The sequence below is a fragment of the Pseudorasbora parva genome, chromosome 18 (assembly GCF_024679245.1).
Source record: "Pseudorasbora parva isolate DD20220531a chromosome 18, ASM2467924v1, whole genome shotgun sequence".
Taxonomy (NCBI): Eukaryota; Metazoa; Chordata; class Actinopteri; order Cypriniformes; family Gobionidae; genus Pseudorasbora; species Pseudorasbora parva.
Window position 1 is genome coordinate 5,681,296 of NC_090189.1, and position 20,134 is coordinate 5,701,429.

Below are 20,134 nucleotides of genomic sequence, written 5' to 3' on the forward strand. Positions count from 1 at the left end.
ATGTTCTTGACAGTTTTTGTGAGATTCATCCTGACCATGTGTTGTTTTCTAGCATGTCATATCCTGGAGTGCTCCGACGGTCTGGCTCAGGATGTGATCAGTACGATCGGTCAGGCGTTCGACCTGCGCTTTCAGCTCTATTTGCAGTGTCCATCCAGCAAACCCTCATCTATGCATGACAAGTGAGTCCACATGAACGCCTTCAGGATTCTGAGCCGGAGGCTGCTTCTACAGCTCATTTATCTTCTCTTTAGGGTTATGAGTATGGACGATCCCCCGTGGACGGAGGAAGGGGAGGAGTCCGCTGATCATCACTACTACAACAGCATTCCCGGCAAGATGCCGCCACCAGGAGGCTTCATTGATGCAAGACTGACCAATCAGATGCAAGACAGCAGCCAGGTCTGCAGCACTAATCACCCACCCACACTCATGCGCTATTTATACCAGCTGACAGGAAGTGACCTGACCGGTGATCAATGGTCACTTAAGCTCAGTTCTTTCTGTAAATGCAATTTGTGTTTTGGTAAATAATGAGAGTAAAGGATAATGCTGTGATGAAGTTTCCATAAAACACAGTATTAACTTATGTAGAATAAAGAAATCAGGCCAATAAAATGACTCAAGGGAATATTTTAAATTAAGGGAACCAATATATCTTATGTTAATGGTAATGTTTGCCTAATTTTATTCTATTATTTATATCTATAATTTATTTTATTCTATTTTAATAAATAAAAAAAATATAATAATAATAAAATGACTGACACAAAATACAGAATAATTCCAACTGTCCCACTATAAAATTCATAATAATTAAATTAAAATACTAAACAAGTAAATATATAATGTTATAATTTCCACTCCAACATATATATCATAATTAAATAAAAATAAATAAATACATTTTATATTATCGAAAGGGAAACTTTCCCACTCAAACATATAGAATAATTCAATTAAAAATTTTTTTTAAAAAAATCTAATATTTTGTTATAATATGAAAAGAAACAACACAAAATGCAGAACCATTCAAACTGTCCCACGCCAAAATATATAATTCAATTAATATAATAAATACATTTAAAAAAAAATCAAGGTAAAAATAAAAATGACAAGAAAAATACCAAAGTTACAGTTATCACTACAGTATTAGTAGCTATTGTTTAAAAAACTCACATCTCTTAACAACTTCTAAAAGTTGACATAAGTGTATGACTTCCTGTAGTGTTTCCTGTCTGTCAGTGAATGTGACTCCACCAGGTCAGTGATGACGAGAAGGTGTTTCATGATTGTTGTTGATGACTCCTATGCTGTCCACACAGGGCGCTGGAGTCGACCAGACATACTACCAGGGCCGACCCATGTTCATCCAACAAGGTACAATTCACTGTTATTTTCACATTTAGACAGAGTTAAAGGGTTAGTTCACCCAAAAATGAAAATTCTGTCATTAATTGCTCACCCTAATCAGGGTGTCCGCGGGGTTTTAAAAAGTATTAAAAAGTGATAAATCAAAATTGTCAAATTTAAGGCCATTAAAAGTGTTAAATGTGGTCTCAGAGGTATTATTTTTTCCAAATTAGGTATTATTTTTTCAGACTATCAGGTGTCCTATTCTAAACTGAATTTCTATCTGCGTTCGCGTTAGTTCGTTTAAATATGAGCTTTAGCATATCTGGGCACATAATCAAAGATCTTTCGTCTCCGTCTCAACGTATGTTTGATGCTGACGTCATATTCAGCGGTCGTTCGGCATCATCTCAGAGCGCGCTCAACAGAAGTGGCTGGCTTACGTTTTATTTTAGACTTGCTTCAAGGCATATCTTCAACGATTATCCTCATAAGATCAATCTTAAATGATTTATATAAAGTCTAAAATGAACAAAAAGAGTTGTGAGAGAATGAGGCGCGATCCATAGACAGTAGTATATAAACCGTGAGATCCGCGTGTCTGTCTGCTCTTAAAGGGACAGCAGCCAATAAAGCTTCCTGTCAGTAAAGTTAAAGAACAGAGGGAACAGAGAAAAGGACTCGCTGCTCTTGACTGAATAACTTTTGTAGCTTTAATAAGGATTAACTATTTAATTTATAGTTTATGCAGTGGAGACTGCATGTAACTTTGATAACTTTATTAAATTTCTGTATATTTCCTAACTGTTAAGACAGGAACGGCAGGAGTAAACATGGTATTTATTATGGGTTTATGTTAGCATTGTTTTAAGTTTACTTAAATTAAAAACTGTTATATTTTTGAAGCCTAATAATAAATGTAAAATGAAAAAAATCAGTAGCTGTATTAATATCAGTAATACTGGCCTTCATTCATAAAAAGATGCCATTTAAACAAGTATTTAAAATATACTGCCTTTGTGTTGTTTCTATATTATTTTGATTAACTGTGAAATTATTATATTAAAAAATATATTAAAAACGTACAAAAACATTTCTTTTTTTATTGCGACTAATCACAGAATAAATGTGTGATTAATCTAGTTAAAGTTTTTAATCGATTGACAGCACTAGGTTTTAGTATTTTGTTAAATTCAACAACTTATCACAATTATAGAAATGTAATGTTTGGCTCAGGTTTTGTTGTTGGGAAAAAACACTAAATAATTGAATTGCTGATTTACCAATTATTAATTGAAATCAAATGTTAATGCAGTAATGCTTCTCCTTAACCAACCTTTGTGAATGTTGAGATCTATTTTACTGTATCAGAATAATAACTTATAACCTTATTTCCTCCTGGTGTCGATTCTAAATCTATTCTTTTTTGTATGTTATATATGTCAAAATCTGTGTAAATAATAGAAAGGTCGCTGATTAACACCTGCAATTCAGTGTCGTGATGGTTTTAAAAAATATTCTGAAGGTAGTAAAAAAGGTATTAAAAAGTAGTAAATTTAACTTAAGGATTGCTGTATATACCCTGCTAATGTTGTTCGCCACCCATGAGACCTCCGTCCATCTTCAGACACAGATGAAGATATTTGTGTTGAAATCCGATGGCTCAGAAAGGCCTTCATTGACACCAATGTCATTTCCTCTCTCAAGACCCTTAAAGGCACTAAAGACGTCGTTACAAAGCCCATCTCACTCTACAAAGCCCATGTAGTGACTCTACAATCATTTTATGAAGCGACGAGAATTTTTTTCTAATTTTTTGTGCGCAAAAAAACAATAACGTCTTATATAGTGATTGGCCAATTTCAAAACAAAGTTTCGAACCGTTATGAATCATCATTGATTCATGATTCGGATCGCCAATGTCACGCGATTTCAGCAGTTTGGCGGTTTGACACGCGATCCGAATCATGAATCGATTCACTGATTCATAACGGTTCGAAGCTTTGTTTTGAAATCGGCCATCTCTTTATAAGAGTCGTTATTTAGTTTTTTTGTGCACAAAAACTATTCTCGTCGCTTCATATAATGATTGTAGAGCCGCTGTAGTGAGATGGGCTTTGTAACGACGTCTTTAGCGCCTTTATGGGTCATTGAGAGAGGAAATGGCATTGGTGTCAATGAACGCCTCTTTGAGCCATCAGATTTCAACAAAAATATCTTCATCGGAGTCTGAAGGTCTGACGGGTGTCGAACAACATTAGGGTGAGCAATTAATGAGAGAATTTAAATGTTTGGGTTAACTAACCCTTTAAAGAGACACCCAACAGCCTTCATGCCATGACACAAAATAATTTTGACACTTTTCAAAATATCTTCTTTTGTTTTTCTGTCTGTGCTTCTCATTTAGGGTCCTGTGACATATACAGTCTCCCTGAGGTCAAAGGTCAAGCCCCTAAAGCAGGAGAAGTCCCCACGTACGTGAACACACAGCACATTGACACGCAGGTGTTGGCCGCCCTGCAGGGAGAGTCAGAGGCGGCGTCTGATTCGGGCACGACTGGTTCAGCTAAAGACAGCCCGAGGAAGGACCTCTTTGACATGAGTAAGAGTTCACAGTGAATTCATTCTTTACAGTGGTGTATGTTTTACAGCCCATAAAGATGCAGTTCATATCAAAAAACTGTTTCGGTTTAATTAGATCCGTGCATTCGGTCTTAAAGTGACAGCAGCCTAATTTGTTGTCACCTGTCACACTTCAAAACCCCAACATTTCAGAATGCTGCAAATGCACCACAGGTCATGTGACAAGAACCAACCAATCAGCTTCACCCTTTCCGTAACAACATTGAAAGCTCAGTCAAAATTGTTTTTTTTTTTCTCTTTTCTATAAATAAATCTAGTCACAGAGTATGAATATTAAATTTCTTCTGATTTTGTCACATCATTGTCAGCAGTTTTACTGTATTTGTTTAAAGTGGAAAACTAGATGACAAAAGCACCTTTTAGTTAGAAATGTTTCATTAAAGTATCTAATGAAGCCCGGATTTAGCAGATTAGAATTAATATATTATTAACATTAACATTATTTTCTGTAAAGCTGATTTGAAACAATGTGAAAAGCCCTATATAAATACATTTGACTTGGCACATTAACAGGCTTCATTAGATACTTTAATGAAAGTATTCCTGAATTTATCCTCAAGATATGTTTGATTATATAATCTGGATGCTCAATATTGATCAGGTCAATACACGTTTTAAACCACTTACTGTACACGCAAGTTAATCGTCATTCTAAACTGATGCACTGCTTCATTGTGACGCACACAGAGAATCATTCAGTAGTGCACAAATGCATAATCACCACTGTTCTGTGATTTATCTTAGAAACTGAAAAGTTCTAGCATATATTTCTTAGTAACTAAAACCCAAAGTTTCAGTATTAGTGGAGAGAAACGCTTCCAGGTAGAATTAATTCACATGCAGTCGCTTTCTCTCTCACTAATGCATTCATAAAAATGTGATCTTTACTGTAACTTTATCTGTATCTGAGCATAAATCTGTGGGCAATATAACGACCCAAAGACAAAAGAACTAATCAAGATAAGCTGTTATGTGAGAGTAATAACCTTGTAAACAGCGCTGTCTCATACGCCACAACTGTGCACAAGAAAACCCGCGTTCAGTCTCAGCTCGAGGTTCTGGCTAATTTCATGAATGATGTTATCAGCGACTAGTCAACCCCTATAAATGCTGTTGTCATTCCCAAAAATGTGTGACATAGCTTGTGAGTGAATTGCATGTATGTGGATAAAGTTCCTAATCAGTACATGAGATGACAGGTTTTGTGTTGTCATGCCCTCAGAGCCGTTTGAGGATGCTATCATGAATCAATCTCCAGCTCCGCCCCCTTCAGCCTCAGAACTACATAAAGCGGCGTCTGTCGATAACTCCAGTCCTCTGTTGATGCGAGCGGCCGCCCTGAGAGCTCAGGAGGAGCTGGAGGACCAGACGTGGTATCATGGAGAGATGAGCCGCCGCCAGGCTGAGAAACTGCTGCTCCACGATGGCGACTTCCTGGTGCGGAAGAGCGCCACAAACCCGGGGTCGTACGTGCTGACGGGGATGCACAACGGCCTGGCCAAACACCTGCTGCTGGTCGACCCAGAGGGAACGGTGAGAGTGATTCTTTGCCATTGCACTACAGCTGATACCTAATAGTTGACCAAATGTTAGTCGATGAGAAGAGGCTTGGTCGACCAAAATTTTAATCAGTCGGTTGGTCACAGAAAAAAAGTAATGGAGTCCGACGGACAGATCATTAAAGGGATAATTCACCCAAAAATGAAAATTTGATGTTGATCTGCTTACCCCTAGGGCAAGCCTACCAAGATGTTGGTATGTTTGTTTCTTCAGTAGAACACAAATTATGATTTTTAACTCCAATCATTGCTCGTATAATGCATGTCAATGGGGTCCAATTAGAATTAGACCCCATTGACATGCATTATACGAGCAATGTCTTGGATGCCCTGGGGGTAAGCAGATAAACATCAAAATTTCATTTTTGGGTGAACCTTCTCTTTAACACGGCTGATCCATGTGGTAATTATGTCGGGCAGGAAATCCAAACATTCATCGACCTCAAACATGGCTTATCATTTGAAACATGATAATACAAGTAGAAGCCTAACGTTAGCCATTTTCCATGCTCGCTCTAACCTTAACCTAGATAAATGTGTGCTATTATTAGGTGTGCTATACAAGTGTTCATGTGAAGTGTGTGTGAAAGCTAAATTGTGACAGCGCTTAATGTATGATGTTTAGCTTATTATGCATTTCACTATATAGGCTCATTATCGCAGTGATTAGGATGTTTCTAGCATGTTATATATTCGGCAACAGTTCTTCTAACACTAACTTATGGAGTGTGTAGTTTTTCTTTATTTAAACAACCGTGTAGACACATCATGGCCCTGTTCCAGGATGACAATGTTTCATCAGGCTCAGATTGTGAAAGAATGGTTGGGAGGGAGCAAGAAGGATGATTTTCACACATGAATTGGCCTCAAATTCCTTAAATTCCTTAGCCCTTTTTCTATTGGTTAGGCCAGTGTGAGCCAGCTCTGACAACATGCTGGGTGTGGCCAAAAGCCTCGGATCTCAAGCACAGAGGCCAAAATCAAGTTACGTTTCCAATTTCGGGCCAATAGTCCCACAGCGCTATCCTAAACCACACCTCCATAGAACGATGTCACACAATGCCACCATTTCACCAGCTTGCTGAAAAGTAACTAGATCGCAAAATGAGCATGACAGAAGCAAAGGTTTGGTCTTTACTTAAAGGACAACTCCGGCGAATTTTTACGTTTATCTTGATCGTTATATCTTTGTGAGTACAGTCTATAGAAGAAAAAAAAACTAACCGGATTGGTGCTTGCAACACGGAGTTATTACAGTTAATGCCCAGAGGCATACACGTAAAGGGTGTCTTTTTGTCATTTATTTTGACAGATTTGTGTGAAACGGGCGAAGGGCGCATGATATACGCCACGACCAAACGTTAGCGATTGGTTATGGCAGATCCAATAGTTTTTAACTTCAACAGAGTACCCGCCTTCACAGAAATAAACCCTTGTCAAATGGAGAGTGGCCAGACTCTATGTACAAATGAAATGTACGAGAGTCTGGTAAGACCAGGCTAGATCAGAATCCCCATCGGATCGCAATCAGAAGTTATTTCAGACACTCACTGGTGTCTGAAAGTGAAGTGAGTTTTGAGCTGACAATTGTTTAAAATGTCTTAAATGTTGAGGTTAGCTGTTAGCCTGATATAATAACATGGGAAATGAGCAGTGCTGTTGATCCTCTCCTGACTCCTGGTAAACTCAGCCTTTGTTCTTGGTCACTCCTCATGCCCCAGTTGGCCGGCTTTGGACAAACAATCAAAAAATTTGGCGGGACAAAAAAAAACCTGGCCATTGGCCTCAATGAAGCCCTAACAAGGCCTGATCGAGACCCAGAAGTGACAGTGAAATATGTGTGCATGGCTGTTTAAGAAATGAAAAGCTACACACTCCTTAGAAGAACTGTTGCCAAACATATAACATGCTAGAAACGTCATAATCACTGTAATAATGATCCAATCATAGACTCTAAAGCATTCGTCTATTTAAATCTAAACAGCAAACTTTTGGGCCAGGCTTTATATTTCATTGTAATGTAGAATAATGCTAGCAATGTTACGTATAATATTTTTTCTCAGCCCTGAAACTCAAACCCTATATTGAATTCCATGGTTTTCTGTATCAGGACATAATAAAAAATCCTCTAATTCTTGGCAGGTCTTAAAATGTGGAAAATAAAACCTCAGATAAACAACTACTTATGACATATTATTTATTTAGCAAAAATAAAGTCAAGATGAAAAAACCATGGGTGACAAAGTTAGGACACCCTATCGTTCAATCGCCTCTAGATCCACTTTTAGCAGCAAATAACTTAAAGTAATCGTTTTCTGCATGGATTATCAGTCTCTCATATCATTCTGGAGGAATTTTGGTCCACTTCAGTTTATTGTGATTTGTTGCCATTTTGTTCATACACAGCTCTTGTCACAACTTTTGAGTCAGGACGATGTCTGGACATCGACTGGGCCATTGCAACACCTTCATTCTTTTCTTTTTCAGCCGTTCTGTTTTAGATTTGCTGGTGATCTTTGGATCATTGTCCGGTTCCATGACACAATTTTAGCAAAGCTTTAGCTGTCGGACAGATGGTCTCACATTTGACTCTAGGATACATTGGTATGCAGAGGAGTTCATGTTCGACTCAATGGCTTTGAGGTGCCCGGGTCCTGTGGCTACAAAACAAGCCCAAAATCATCACCAGCATGCTTACTTTTTGTGAGGTGTTTGTGCCGACATGCCTTTTTTGCTTTTCACCAAACTTGGCGCTGTGCATTCTGTCCGAACATCTCCACTTTGGTCTCGTTTGTCCAAAGGACATTGCTCTAGAAGTCTTAAGGTTTGTTCCGATGCAGCTTTGCAAACCTAAGCCGGGCTGCCATGTTTTTTTTATAGAGAAGAGGCTCTCTCCTGGCAACCCTTCCAAAAATCCCATACTTGACCCATTTTTTTCTAATTGTACAGAACTTTAACATGCTAACTGAGGCGTGTAGAGTATGAGGTGTAGTTCTTGGGACGTCTGTAATTTTTCTAAACATTACACAGTCTGATCTTGGGGTGAATTTGCTGGGATGTCCACTGTTTTGGATGTCTTCCACTTGTGAATAATCTTCCTCACTGTAGAATGATGAGCTTTAACTGGTTTGGAAATGGCCTTGTTGCCCTTCGCAGATTGATGGCAGCAACAATTGCTTCCCTAAGATCATTGCTGATGTCTTTCCTTCTTGGCATTGTGTTAACTCACATGAATGCTCTCCACACCAGCAAACTGCCAAAAATACTGCTTTTATACAGGGAGTGCAGAATTATTAGGCAAGTTGTATTTTTGAGGATTAATTTTATTATTGAACAACAACCATGTTCTCAATGAACACAAAAAACGCATTAATATCAAAGCTGAATATTTTTATTCAGTTTTTAGTTTGAGCTATTTTAGGGGGATATCTGTGTGTGCAGGTGACTATTACTGTGCATAATTATTAGGCAACTTAACAAAAAACAAATTTATACCCATTTCAATTATTTATTTTTACCAGTGAAACCAATATAACATTTCAACATTCACAAATATACATTTCTGACATTCAAAAACCAAACAAAAACAAATCAGTGACCAATATAGCCACCTTTCTTTGCAAGGACATTTAAAAGCCTGCCATCCATGGATTCTGTCAGTGTTTTGATCTGTTCACCATCAACATTGCGTGCAGCAGCAACCACAGCCTCCCAGACACTGTTCAGAGAGGTGTACTGTTTTCCCTCCTTGTAAATCGCACATTTGATGATGGACCACAGGTTCTCAATGGGGTTCAGATCAGGTGAACAAGGAGGCCATAACATTAGATTTTCTTCTTTTATACCCTTTCTTGCCAGCCACGCTGTGGAGTACTTGGACGCGTGTGATGGAGCATTGTCCTGCATGATAATCATGTTTTTCTTGAAGGATGCAGACTTCTTCCTGTACCACTGCTTGAAGAAGGTGTCTTCCAGAAACTGGCAGTAGGACTGGGAGTTGAGCTTGACTCCATCCTCAACCCGAAAAGGCCCCACAAGCTCATCTTTGATGATACCAGCCCAAACCAGTACTCCACCTCCACCTTGCTGGCGTCTGAGTCGGACAGGAGCTCTCTGCCCTTTACCAATCCAGCCAGGGGCCCATCCATCTGGCCCATCAAGACTCACTCTCATTTCATCAGTCCATAAAACCTTAGAAAAATCAGTCTTGAGATATTTCTTGACGTTTCAGCTTGTGTGTCTTGTTCAGTGGTGGTCGACTTTCTGCCTTTCTTACCTTGGCCATGTCTCTGAGTATTGCACACCTTGTGCTTTTGGGCACTCCAGTGATGTTGCAGCTCTGAAATATGGCCAAACTGGTGGCAAGTGGCATCTTGGCAGCTGCACACTTGACTTTTCTCAGTTCACGGGCAGTTATTTTGCGCCTTGGTTTTTCCACACGCTTCTTGCGACCCTGTTGACTATTTTGAATGAAATGCTTGATTGTTCGATGATCACGCTTCAGAAGCTTGGCTATTTTAAGACTGCTGCATCCCTCTGCAATATATCTCACTATTTTTGACTTTTCTGAGCCTGTCAAGTCCTTCTTTTGACCCATTTTGCCAAAGGAAAGGAAGTTGCCTAATAATTATGCGCACCTGATATAGGGTGTTGATGTCATTAGACCACACCCCTTCTCATTACAGAGATGCACATCACCTAATATGCTTAATTGGTAGTAGGCTTTCCAGCCTATACAGCTTGGAGTAAGACAACATGCATAACGAGGATGATGTGGTCAAAATACTCATTTGCCTAATAATTCTGCACTCCCTGTAGAGGTTGATCACACTTGCTGGAGATCAGTTAATCAAAGGCATTTGATCAGCAGTGCCTGACCGTTACTTACTCTTGTAATTCCTATGTTAACAGTAAGAGTGTCCTAACTTTGTCACCCATGGCTTTTCCATTTTGGCTTTATTTTGGCTGAATAAATAATGACACAGTGTGATATGTCATGGGTTGTTGTTCATCTGGGGTTTTATTTTCCAAATTAAGACCTGCCAAGGCCCAGATGATTTTTTTATGTCCTGATACAAAAAACCATGGAATTCAAAAGGGTGTCCTAATATTTTTACATGACTGTATATATTTAAGTAATTCAATTAATATCATAAACATGTGACTGTTCGATTAATGGCTAAAATGAACAACGACTAGTAGACTAGGAAAATCTTTGGTTGACCGCAGCTCTTCTATTCACCTAGTCAATTCCATAAAGCCTGTAAAAAGATGTTGCTAGAGTGTAATTTTATCCATGAGAATGAGTTGGAAAATTGTTATATATAGTATTTCTTAAAAGGCTACTCTGAGCATTGATGTCAGAAATATCTAATCTCATATGAAAGCAAATACAGTGGGTTCAAACGTCTCTAGAGCAGCAGAGAAAATGCTTCTATTTTGGGTTCTTTTGTGGTTTGATCAAACATTGAAGATGAATGTACAACATTTGAAAAGTGAAGAAGTCAGATGAGAGTCAGATGATCTGTTTAATTAGTCGCATAGAAATACTGCAACGTATCTTCATTATGCAACATAACTTTACTTTTCCAAATCCTAAAACATTTGAACTCCAGGTTTTAATGACAGAAATCCCATATTTCCTCAGGATGAATTGGTCTCTTCTGCTCACCAAAGCTGCGTTTATTTGATCAAAAACTTTATATATTTTATATATAACTTTGTAAATATTATTACAAATTAAAATAGCTGTTTTCAATTTGAATATATCGTAAAATGTAATTTATTCCTGTGGTTAAATCAGAATTTTCTGCATCATTAATCCACACTGAAAAACACGCATATTGTCCAATTTACTTAATCATATTATTTGAGATCTATGCAAAAAAAAAAAAAAAAAAAGTGTTTCTGATCTAAACTTGATTTCTTTGCTTTCAATTAATGTAACTCTTTAAAATGTGCAGTCTACTAGATTGAATTATTTGGGGTGAATGTGAACCAATTAAGTACTTTGAAAGGATTTTTGCTGAAACTGTAGTTCCCAGCATGCTTTAGTTGGGACATGATGAGTAGAGTTAAAGGACAACTCCGGCTAATTCTTAAGTTTATCTTGATCGTTATATCTTTGTAAGTACAGTCTATACAAAAAAACAACAACCGGATTGGTGCTTGCAACACGGAGTTATTACAGTTAATGCCCAGAGCCCCCTCAGCTAAAACGGCAGCTTTGGGGGCATACACGTAACGGGTGTCTTTGTGCCTCTTGTCAGACACAAAATGCAATTAAAATGTCTGTCCAACATGAACAAGTCCCTCACACGACAACGAGACGAGTTTAACCACTTAGCCATGGTTTAAATTCACCTGTTTTAGACTGCTAGCTGTATCTCGCGCTAAAGTCCCGTGGGAACGCAGCGGTAGCCGGAAAATAGGCAGTCCAGTTGGTAAGAGGGTCATGTGTGTGTAAAGCAAGATTATTTTAAATTACTCTACATCTTTCCTCAAGCGGAGTGTGCCCAAATGGAAGGATAAATAAAGTGTACATTACCTCCACAGTGGCTGCACCCGTCTTCGACCACGGAATGGCATTTTTCTTCAACCGGCCCGGCTGTGTTGTGTCTGTGTAAGTTAGTCAAGTGTTCGCCGCAAATTTTTACAATTCGGAAAGGCACAAACACAAACAATTTCTTCTTCACTCGTGAGCCCGATCGGATCATCACTCTATGATGTCCGGTCACGAACGAATCGTTCTTTCGAACCGGTTCTTTTTAGTGAACCGGGCGAATCAGTTCACCAAATCGGACTGAATCGTTCTAAACGGTTCGCGTCTCAAATCAGCGCTGATCGCACACGTTACTTTAGTTACTCACTTTCTGACACGAGTGACAGTCCCTCCGTATATAAATAAACTAATGTCTTGAATTATATGTTGTAACTCCAACCGGTCACTGAACTGAGTCATGTTTTGCTGAGAGAGCTGATGAACTCACGAGCCGCTGATACTGAGCATGCGCGAGTAACTGAACGAGCAGTGGTCCTCATCGGATCAGCAGGACAGAATCGAAAACTGTTTCTCTCAGACACGTTCAATAAAAAACTGTCGAGCCAATGAGTAGAGCCTCTTCATAAACACGATGCTCTTCTCGACTTTCCGGCTACCGCTGCGTTCCCACGGGACTTCAGCGCGAGATACAGCTAGCCGTCTAAAACAGGTGAATTTAAACCATGGCTAAGTGGCTAAACTCATCTCGTTGTCGTGTGAGGGACCTGTTCATGTTGGACAGACATTTTAATTGCATTTTGTGTCTGACAAGAGGCACAAAGACACCCGTTACGTGTATGCCCCCAAAGCTGCCGTTTTAGCTGAGGGGGGCTCTGGGCATTAACTGTAATAACTCCGTGTTGCAAGCACCAATCCGGTTCGTTTTTTTGTGTATAGACTGTACTCACAAAGATATAACGATCAAGATAAGCTTAAAAATTCGCCAGAGTTGTCCTTTGAATTGTTGAAATTAAGTGCTATTTTATGTGTTTTGGGCAAAATGAGAAAGGGGGAGACTTTATGTTGTTAAATAGTGTTTAATTATTTTGGAATTATTAGTACTATTTAAAATAAACTGAGTTTCCATAGTGGAGAAGAGCAGAGCGATTGCTTAGGCTGTGGACTGACAGCTCATGTCGTTAGCGTAAAAAGCGTTTCATAATTAGCACTTAGTACTTAGCATGTTCATTATGTGCTTGCTAATAGAATGAACGCTAGTTAGTACAGTCTTATAAATAACTCAAGTGACAACAAAAATATACAAAAATAAAATACACTTAGATTTTTGTAATTTACTATTACTAAGCAATTAGTTAATGTCATTTAATTACTTTTCCCTTGAAAAAGTAAAGTAAGGGATTACTCTTATTTTTTTCTGTCATTTAATTAGTTATTTCTGATGTAATTCATCTAAATGCTAAATATAATTATATAAAATACAATAGTGGAATTAACATTAACATTTAAAGCAGCACTAGGTAACTTTTCAACCTTCATAATATATTTTCAAGACTCTTGTGATGATAAATCGACTTACAATAGGTTGAATGACACGTCTGCCATAGCTTGATGGGGTCTGTATCGTTTTTAATCATACTTTTAAACTTCGGGTTTCGGGTCGTAACCCGAGAACAAAAAGAACTACAAAATTCGACTGCTTTACGGCATATACGTCACTTCCACCAACACACACACTTCCTTAGATTCGGACGTGCGAGCCCAACTTTGTTCGTCGGATAATATAGTCATGTCCGAAGCAGCAGAGACAAATAAGAAAGAAAAGGTTTTGTTGGAGGAAAGCAATAAGAGGAAACGAAAAAATGATGTGATTAAAGGCAGGACGAGGATCAACATGTGACCAGCGTTTGCTCGTCGGCGTGAGCTGAAGGAGGCGTGCCCGACCGATGCCGTCCTGCTTGTTATGGTGATTACCTACCACTCAAACATTGAACTGAAGTATCATATAGATTCTGTAAAACGGTAACCAATAGACTACTATAATGACGCTGGCTTGTAAACGTGAGCATCGTGATTATTTGGCGTTTGAAAAAAAGAAAAAACCCATGAAATTATATTCATATGACCTGCTGAAACATATGCCACTGACTGTACCTGGGATGAAGACATTTCACAAGCGACGCCAGAAGAACACCTGCACGTGAACTCCTCCTGCAGTGTTCAGGGGAACTGTTAGTGCTGCACCGACCCGCGGGACGCTTTAATGAAGTTATTTGGCCCCGCCCCGCACCACTGTATATATTTTTACAACCCGCCGCGCACCCGCGACCATTAAATAGACATACGGGGTCCGCGGGTTATGAGACGACCCGCGCATCACTAGTTCAGGGCTATCAGGGCTGTCATGTCAACAAATGCCCGTGCGATGGCATCCCCTGTTGTAGGATTACAGAGCTTACGACAGTAGTTGAGGACATTATTTTTTCCAAACTGTAGGGGGACCCCGAGAGCAAAAGTTACCAAGTGCTGCTTTAAAGTCTAACTTAAAAATGCATGTTTTTATGTCTCATCCGGATTTGTGCCTTCAGGCGGGTATGTTACATAGTTATCATAGCTATCATAATCCGGTGTTCTGTATATTGCGTACGTGAGTTTTTGTTGTAGATGGCTATTGCTGCGCGTTTAGCTAGAATACAAAACCAACCCATTGGGCCACTGAATCTGCATTAACGACAACAGCTGGGGCAACAGCCTTAGTCCTAATGGGTTGTTATCATAGCTATCAAAATCCAGTGTTCGGCACTTTGCGGACGTGAGTTTTTGTTGTAGATGTCTGTCTTTAAAAAAAAAAAAAAAAAAAAAAATGTTGTGTATTGTGCTAATTAATTGAGATTTCTTACAGCTCTTACAGGTTTTTGGCCTTGTCTGTTCCGTTGCTTCTATTACTCTCCCCTTTTTTGTAAGTCGCTTTGGATAAAAGCGTCTGCTAAATGATTAAATGTAAATGTATGTATCCTTCTCACATTTGTAATACTTTGGTAAGTTAATAAGAGTAATTGATGTAGTTTTATATTATTCATTTGACTTAATTAAAAGAGGTGTTTCATGTCTAACCTTGAATTACTTAACTTAAGGTTGTTATAGGATTTAAAAAGTAATAAGTAATTAAAAAATGACCTCATTCCATGTTGTGAACAAATTATGTTTAACTTAATTGATTCATGTGGAACCGATGTACATGATTAAATCATGTAAATCCAACACACCTTTTTTTCACTGAATTTATACTTTTTCCGTTTTTATATTAGAATGATTTCTGAAGGATCACGTGACACTGAAGACTGCAGTCACATGATCCTTCAGAAATCATTCTAATATGAAAACAGTTGTGCTGCTTTATATATTTGTGCAAACTGTTATACATTTTTAAAGGAATAGTTCACTTTAAAATGATAATTCTGTCATCCTTTACTCACCCTCAAGTTGTTTCAAACGCATGGGCGTAGATTACGCGGGGGACGCGGGGGACGTGTCCCCCTCACTTTTAATAAAATGTATTTTCGTCCCCCGCACTTTTACTAGGTCTCGCCGATCTTAGTCGACCCGCTCCGAACGGGATTCAAACCGGCGCGTAACCTGAGCGGAGGCGGGCAAGTTAACAAAGACAGCCTTCTCTAATCACGGTCACGGCGTCACGGTCAAATGCATTTACATAGAAACCAATGTGAATACATCAAGATTTAAATTCAGAGACAAAAAATAATCTATGCATGACCTGCCGTTTTATTCGCATCTAAATGTGATGAGGGCGCTCTCTCTCTCTCACAGAAAGTCCAAAAGTGCATTCGTAGAGGTAATCGCTGGAGCTGCAGCTGAAGGAAAACAATCGTTATGACTGAGTGATGAAACGTGACGACGACAATCAGACGATTGCGACAATATATGCTTAATGTGTGTTGTTCAAGACAAGTCATCTCAATGTAGGCTATTTATTGACAATAAAGTAACCTATCATATGAATAATGCAGCTTTTACTGTTTAGTATCTTCTGCTCACCAAGGCTGCATTTATGTAATAAAAAATAGTTCAAACAGTAATATTTTGAAATATTATTACAAATTAAAACAGCTTTTTCCTATGTGAATATAGTAATTTATTCCTGTGATCAAAGCTGAATTTATCATCATTACTCCAGTCTTCAGTGTCACATGATCCTTCACTAATCATTCTCATATGATGAGTTTATAATCAAGAAACAGTATGATTATTATCTGTGTTGAAAACAGTTGTGCTGTTTAAAAATGTTGTGGAAACCATGATAGCTTACATGTTATTTTTCAGGATTCTTTAATGAATAGAAATTTCAATGGACAGTATTTATTTGCATTTATTAAATAAATTATTATCTTTTGTAATATTAAAACTATCACTTGTGATCAATTTAATGCATGTCTGATCAACAAAAGTATTAAATTCTCTCTTTTTTAATTTTACCACAAATGTTTAGATGGTTTCCACAAAAATTAAGCAGCACCATGAGCAGCACAACTGATAATAATCATAAATGTTTGTTGATCATCTGAGAATGATTAGTGAAGGATCATGTGACACTGAAGACTGGAGTAATGATGATAAATTCAGATTTGATCACAGGAATAAATCACACTTTACTATATCTTCACATAGAGAACAGCATGGTTTACATCAGAATATATATATTTTTTTTACATTGCATAAAATCTATGGAATCTTAATGCACAAGTGTTTGTAGTATATAAACCAATCATAAAATTGGCACAAAAAAAGGAGAATAATATTATAGATATTAATTAGTGGTTATTGTTCAGCAGTGTATTTGATATCTTGCCCAATTAAAAGCAAGAGATGCGATAAATTATATTGGTCCAAAAAAAAAAAAAAATGGTATTACGACATTTCTGTCCCCCTCACTTCTGAAAAGATGGCTACGCCCCTGTTCAAACCTGTATGAATTTCTTTCTTCAGCTGAACACAAGGGAAGATATTTTGAAGAATGTCAGTAACCAAACAGTTAACTGGAGCCATTGACTTCCATAGTATTTTCTTTTCCTACTATGGAAGAAGTCAATGGCTCCAGTTAACTGTTTGGTTACTGACCTCCTTCAAAATATCTTCCCTTGTGTTCAGCTGAAGAAAGAGATTCATACAGGTTTGAAACAACTTGAGGGTGAGTAAAGGAAGACAGAATTTTCATTTTAAAGTGAACTATCCCTTTAAGGATTCTTTCATAACATTATGACCAGTTAAATGCATCCCTTTTTGAATCTTTAAACATGCCTTTCAGTCATGTGTGCTTAAACTTTCGAATCAAATTTTTGTCTCCTCAAGGTTCGGACGAAAGATCACATTTTCGAGAGCATAAGCCACCTGATTGGCCATCACCGCGACAACAACCTGCCAATCGTCTCGGCAGGAAGCGAACTGTGTTTGAAGCAGCCGGTGGAGAGAAAACAGTGACGACGCCCGAAAGCACGTGGGAGGGGTCACGGTGCTGCTCTTTTACGAAAACGAACTTTCCGTCGGCGAACACGTGGCGGCTGTCAAACTGCTTGACCGTGACGACGGAGGACAGCGTTTTTAGATAACGACGGACGCTTTTAGTTTGGACGATGCGAAAGAGGAATCGAACCCGATTTATAGAACTGATACAGTTATTTTATTGCGTAGGTTGAGAATCTATATTTTTGAAGAAGACGATGATGGATTTCGGACAGCCGCTGTAAACGCAAGTCTCCAAGAGGGATGAGAGGAAAAAGTATTTTAGAATAAAAAAGTTTTAGTTTTGTCTATCAAGCACAACCGGATTTTAATGTTCGTCGGTAAGAGACAGAAGGAAGACAAATATTTGAGAAAAGGTTTCTATTGACCTATTTTAGGAGTTTGTCCTTTACTGCAGCTAGTGTGCCAGATCATTTGGTAGCTTCTATCGAATCACTGTTTATTATGCTTTTCAGAGGGAAGATGACGTGAATGTGTTTGCTTTAACAGAAACCACACTCCGACATGCTGCACGTACACACACCACGACCAAAACACGCGCGCGCACACACACGGCTTTAAAGTACCTACATTTTTGTATGACGTTGAAACCTGTGGCACTCGCATGACTTAACTTAATTGTACTTGTGGTCATTGTTGGTAGCATCCAGAGCCCCGGTTGAGGTGCATTTGTGTATGCTCACAATGTAAAATATTTATGCTTTCCCAGTATTCATTGAGCTTAGCTCCTTCTTTAAACGTGTCAGAGGTGTGTAGTCGCTCGGTTCGGGGCTTACTTTATACCTTGGATGTTTCTATCAGTTATGACTTTGGTTTGACTGTGGGCTTCACAAATTATTCTTCTGATGATTATTTTCAATTAAACGGTTCTAAGTGAATAGCACAATCAATGCTTCTCGGTCTGGTGTGGTTTTGCACAGTCTTAATTACTGGATGAACTGGAATATTTCACCACCACACGCTCACATCTATTACATGCATTTAGTTTTGTCTTTTTTAAATCCACATTTCAGATAAATTCAATTTGCATTTGATACAACTACTAATACCATGCATACGGGTGCGTCTCATGAAAATATCAAGACATCAAAATCAACAGAAAAAAACACAAAATTATATTTTTGTCAAAGAAATGAAGCTTAATTGTCATGGTAATGATGCTTCATTTGTTTATGCTGAATATTAATTATTATTTTTGGCAGAATCAAATATGAGATTCACCCTTAAATTGTGATATGCATTGCTATTAAATAGTTGTTGTTGTTTTTGCCTAGAATGATGCGAAGGCCTGTGTGCAGTTTCATATATGCTCAACTGTGGATCTTTTACTTTCTCGAAATAGGCCATTTTAAAATGATTGTTGTTATTGTTCGCATTCTTGCATCAATTTGAATATTGTCACTCTCACATAAACACAACACACGATATTTATGTATTGACATTTGTCACATTAAACTCTGGAAATATTAATTTGGAGGCACAGGATTAACGATATTATAGAAAATAATTTATTTTTATTTTTTATTTATTTATCTGTTTTATTTTTTTAAATATTAAAATTAGAAAATCGCAAATTTATTTATTTTTCAATAATTTTTTTTTAATTATTTGCATTTAATTAAAAAAAAATTAAAATATTAAAATGAGATTTAAAATATTATAAAATATTATAATCTCGTATTTATTTTACTTTTTTATTTACATTTTAATTTAATCATTTTTTTAAATTATTCTCTCTCTCTCTCTCTCTCTCTCTCTCTCTATATATATATATATATATATATATATATATATATATATATATATATATATATATATAGGTATGTATGCGTCTGTACGTATATAGTTTTAAATTATTTTACAATTATTTTAAATATCAAAATGAGAAGCATCTCACACTTCATAGTTTCACTGCAAATTTACAGCACAAAATAAAACCATTACTTTAACGTGCTTATTTTTGTTGTTAAATATTATATCACCCTCTATTTTGCGAGTCAAATTTGCCTTATTCAACACTAAAGTGCAGTTCATGATAAATCACCAGGTTTTGAAAAGAAAGCCTACTTCAGCTTCATGACACCAACTATAACTCTTTAACTTGTAGACTATTTCAGTGATTCTGAACACAACATGCATTCACAGATTTCTAGTCTGCAAAAGAAACGACTAAAGGATTTTTCCAGTGGTGGCAACTTTCCCCATTTAAACTGCCAAATCCCAGCAGATTTTCACTGGACTTTGCAGAGTCTGGTTCATATGTTTATCTAAATGACTAATGTTAGGGAAAGATGTTCTGTTACATTATACATATTAAACTGACTCCAAATAAACACTGGTGGTTTTACTGTTTTTGTAATCCTGCAGCAAAACTCCCCCTTATCTAGACTGCTCAGTTATTCAGCCACAAAAAATAACAGAGAAATTCAAAACTGATTCGCAAATCAAGTTGTGTTAAGGAAAACGTGCCTTTTATTTGTCCTCTCATGCTTTTCTCTTTAAAGTGCAGAAGTCAAAGGTCATCTACGCTCTCTGATCTCAT

The 20,134-nt window shown here is 37.6% G+C and overlaps 1 protein-coding gene across 2 annotated transcripts in view; it reads left to right on the top strand.

Moving 5' to 3' along the window:
- Positions 1 to 19,060, top strand: part of shc3 (SHC (Src homology 2 domain containing) transforming protein 3) — a 46,279-nt gene extending 27,219 nt beyond the window's left edge. For both annotated transcript variants that reach the window (XM_067423723.1, XM_067423722.1), the window contains 6 exons: positions 53 to 182; positions 255 to 402; positions 1,326 to 1,380; positions 3,761 to 3,955; positions 5,219 to 5,529; positions 17,422 to 19,060. In XM_067423723.1, coding sequence (XP_067279824.1) covers positions 53 to 182; positions 255 to 402; positions 1,326 to 1,380; positions 3,761 to 3,955; positions 5,219 to 5,529; positions 17,422 to 17,550 — 968 coding nt within the window. In that variant the 3' untranslated portion in view covers positions 17,551 to 19,060. The remainder of the gene's footprint in view (positions 1 to 52; positions 183 to 254; positions 403 to 1,325; positions 1,381 to 3,760; positions 3,956 to 5,218; positions 5,530 to 17,421) is intronic.
- Positions 19,061 to 20,134: the final 1,074 nt, after the last annotated feature.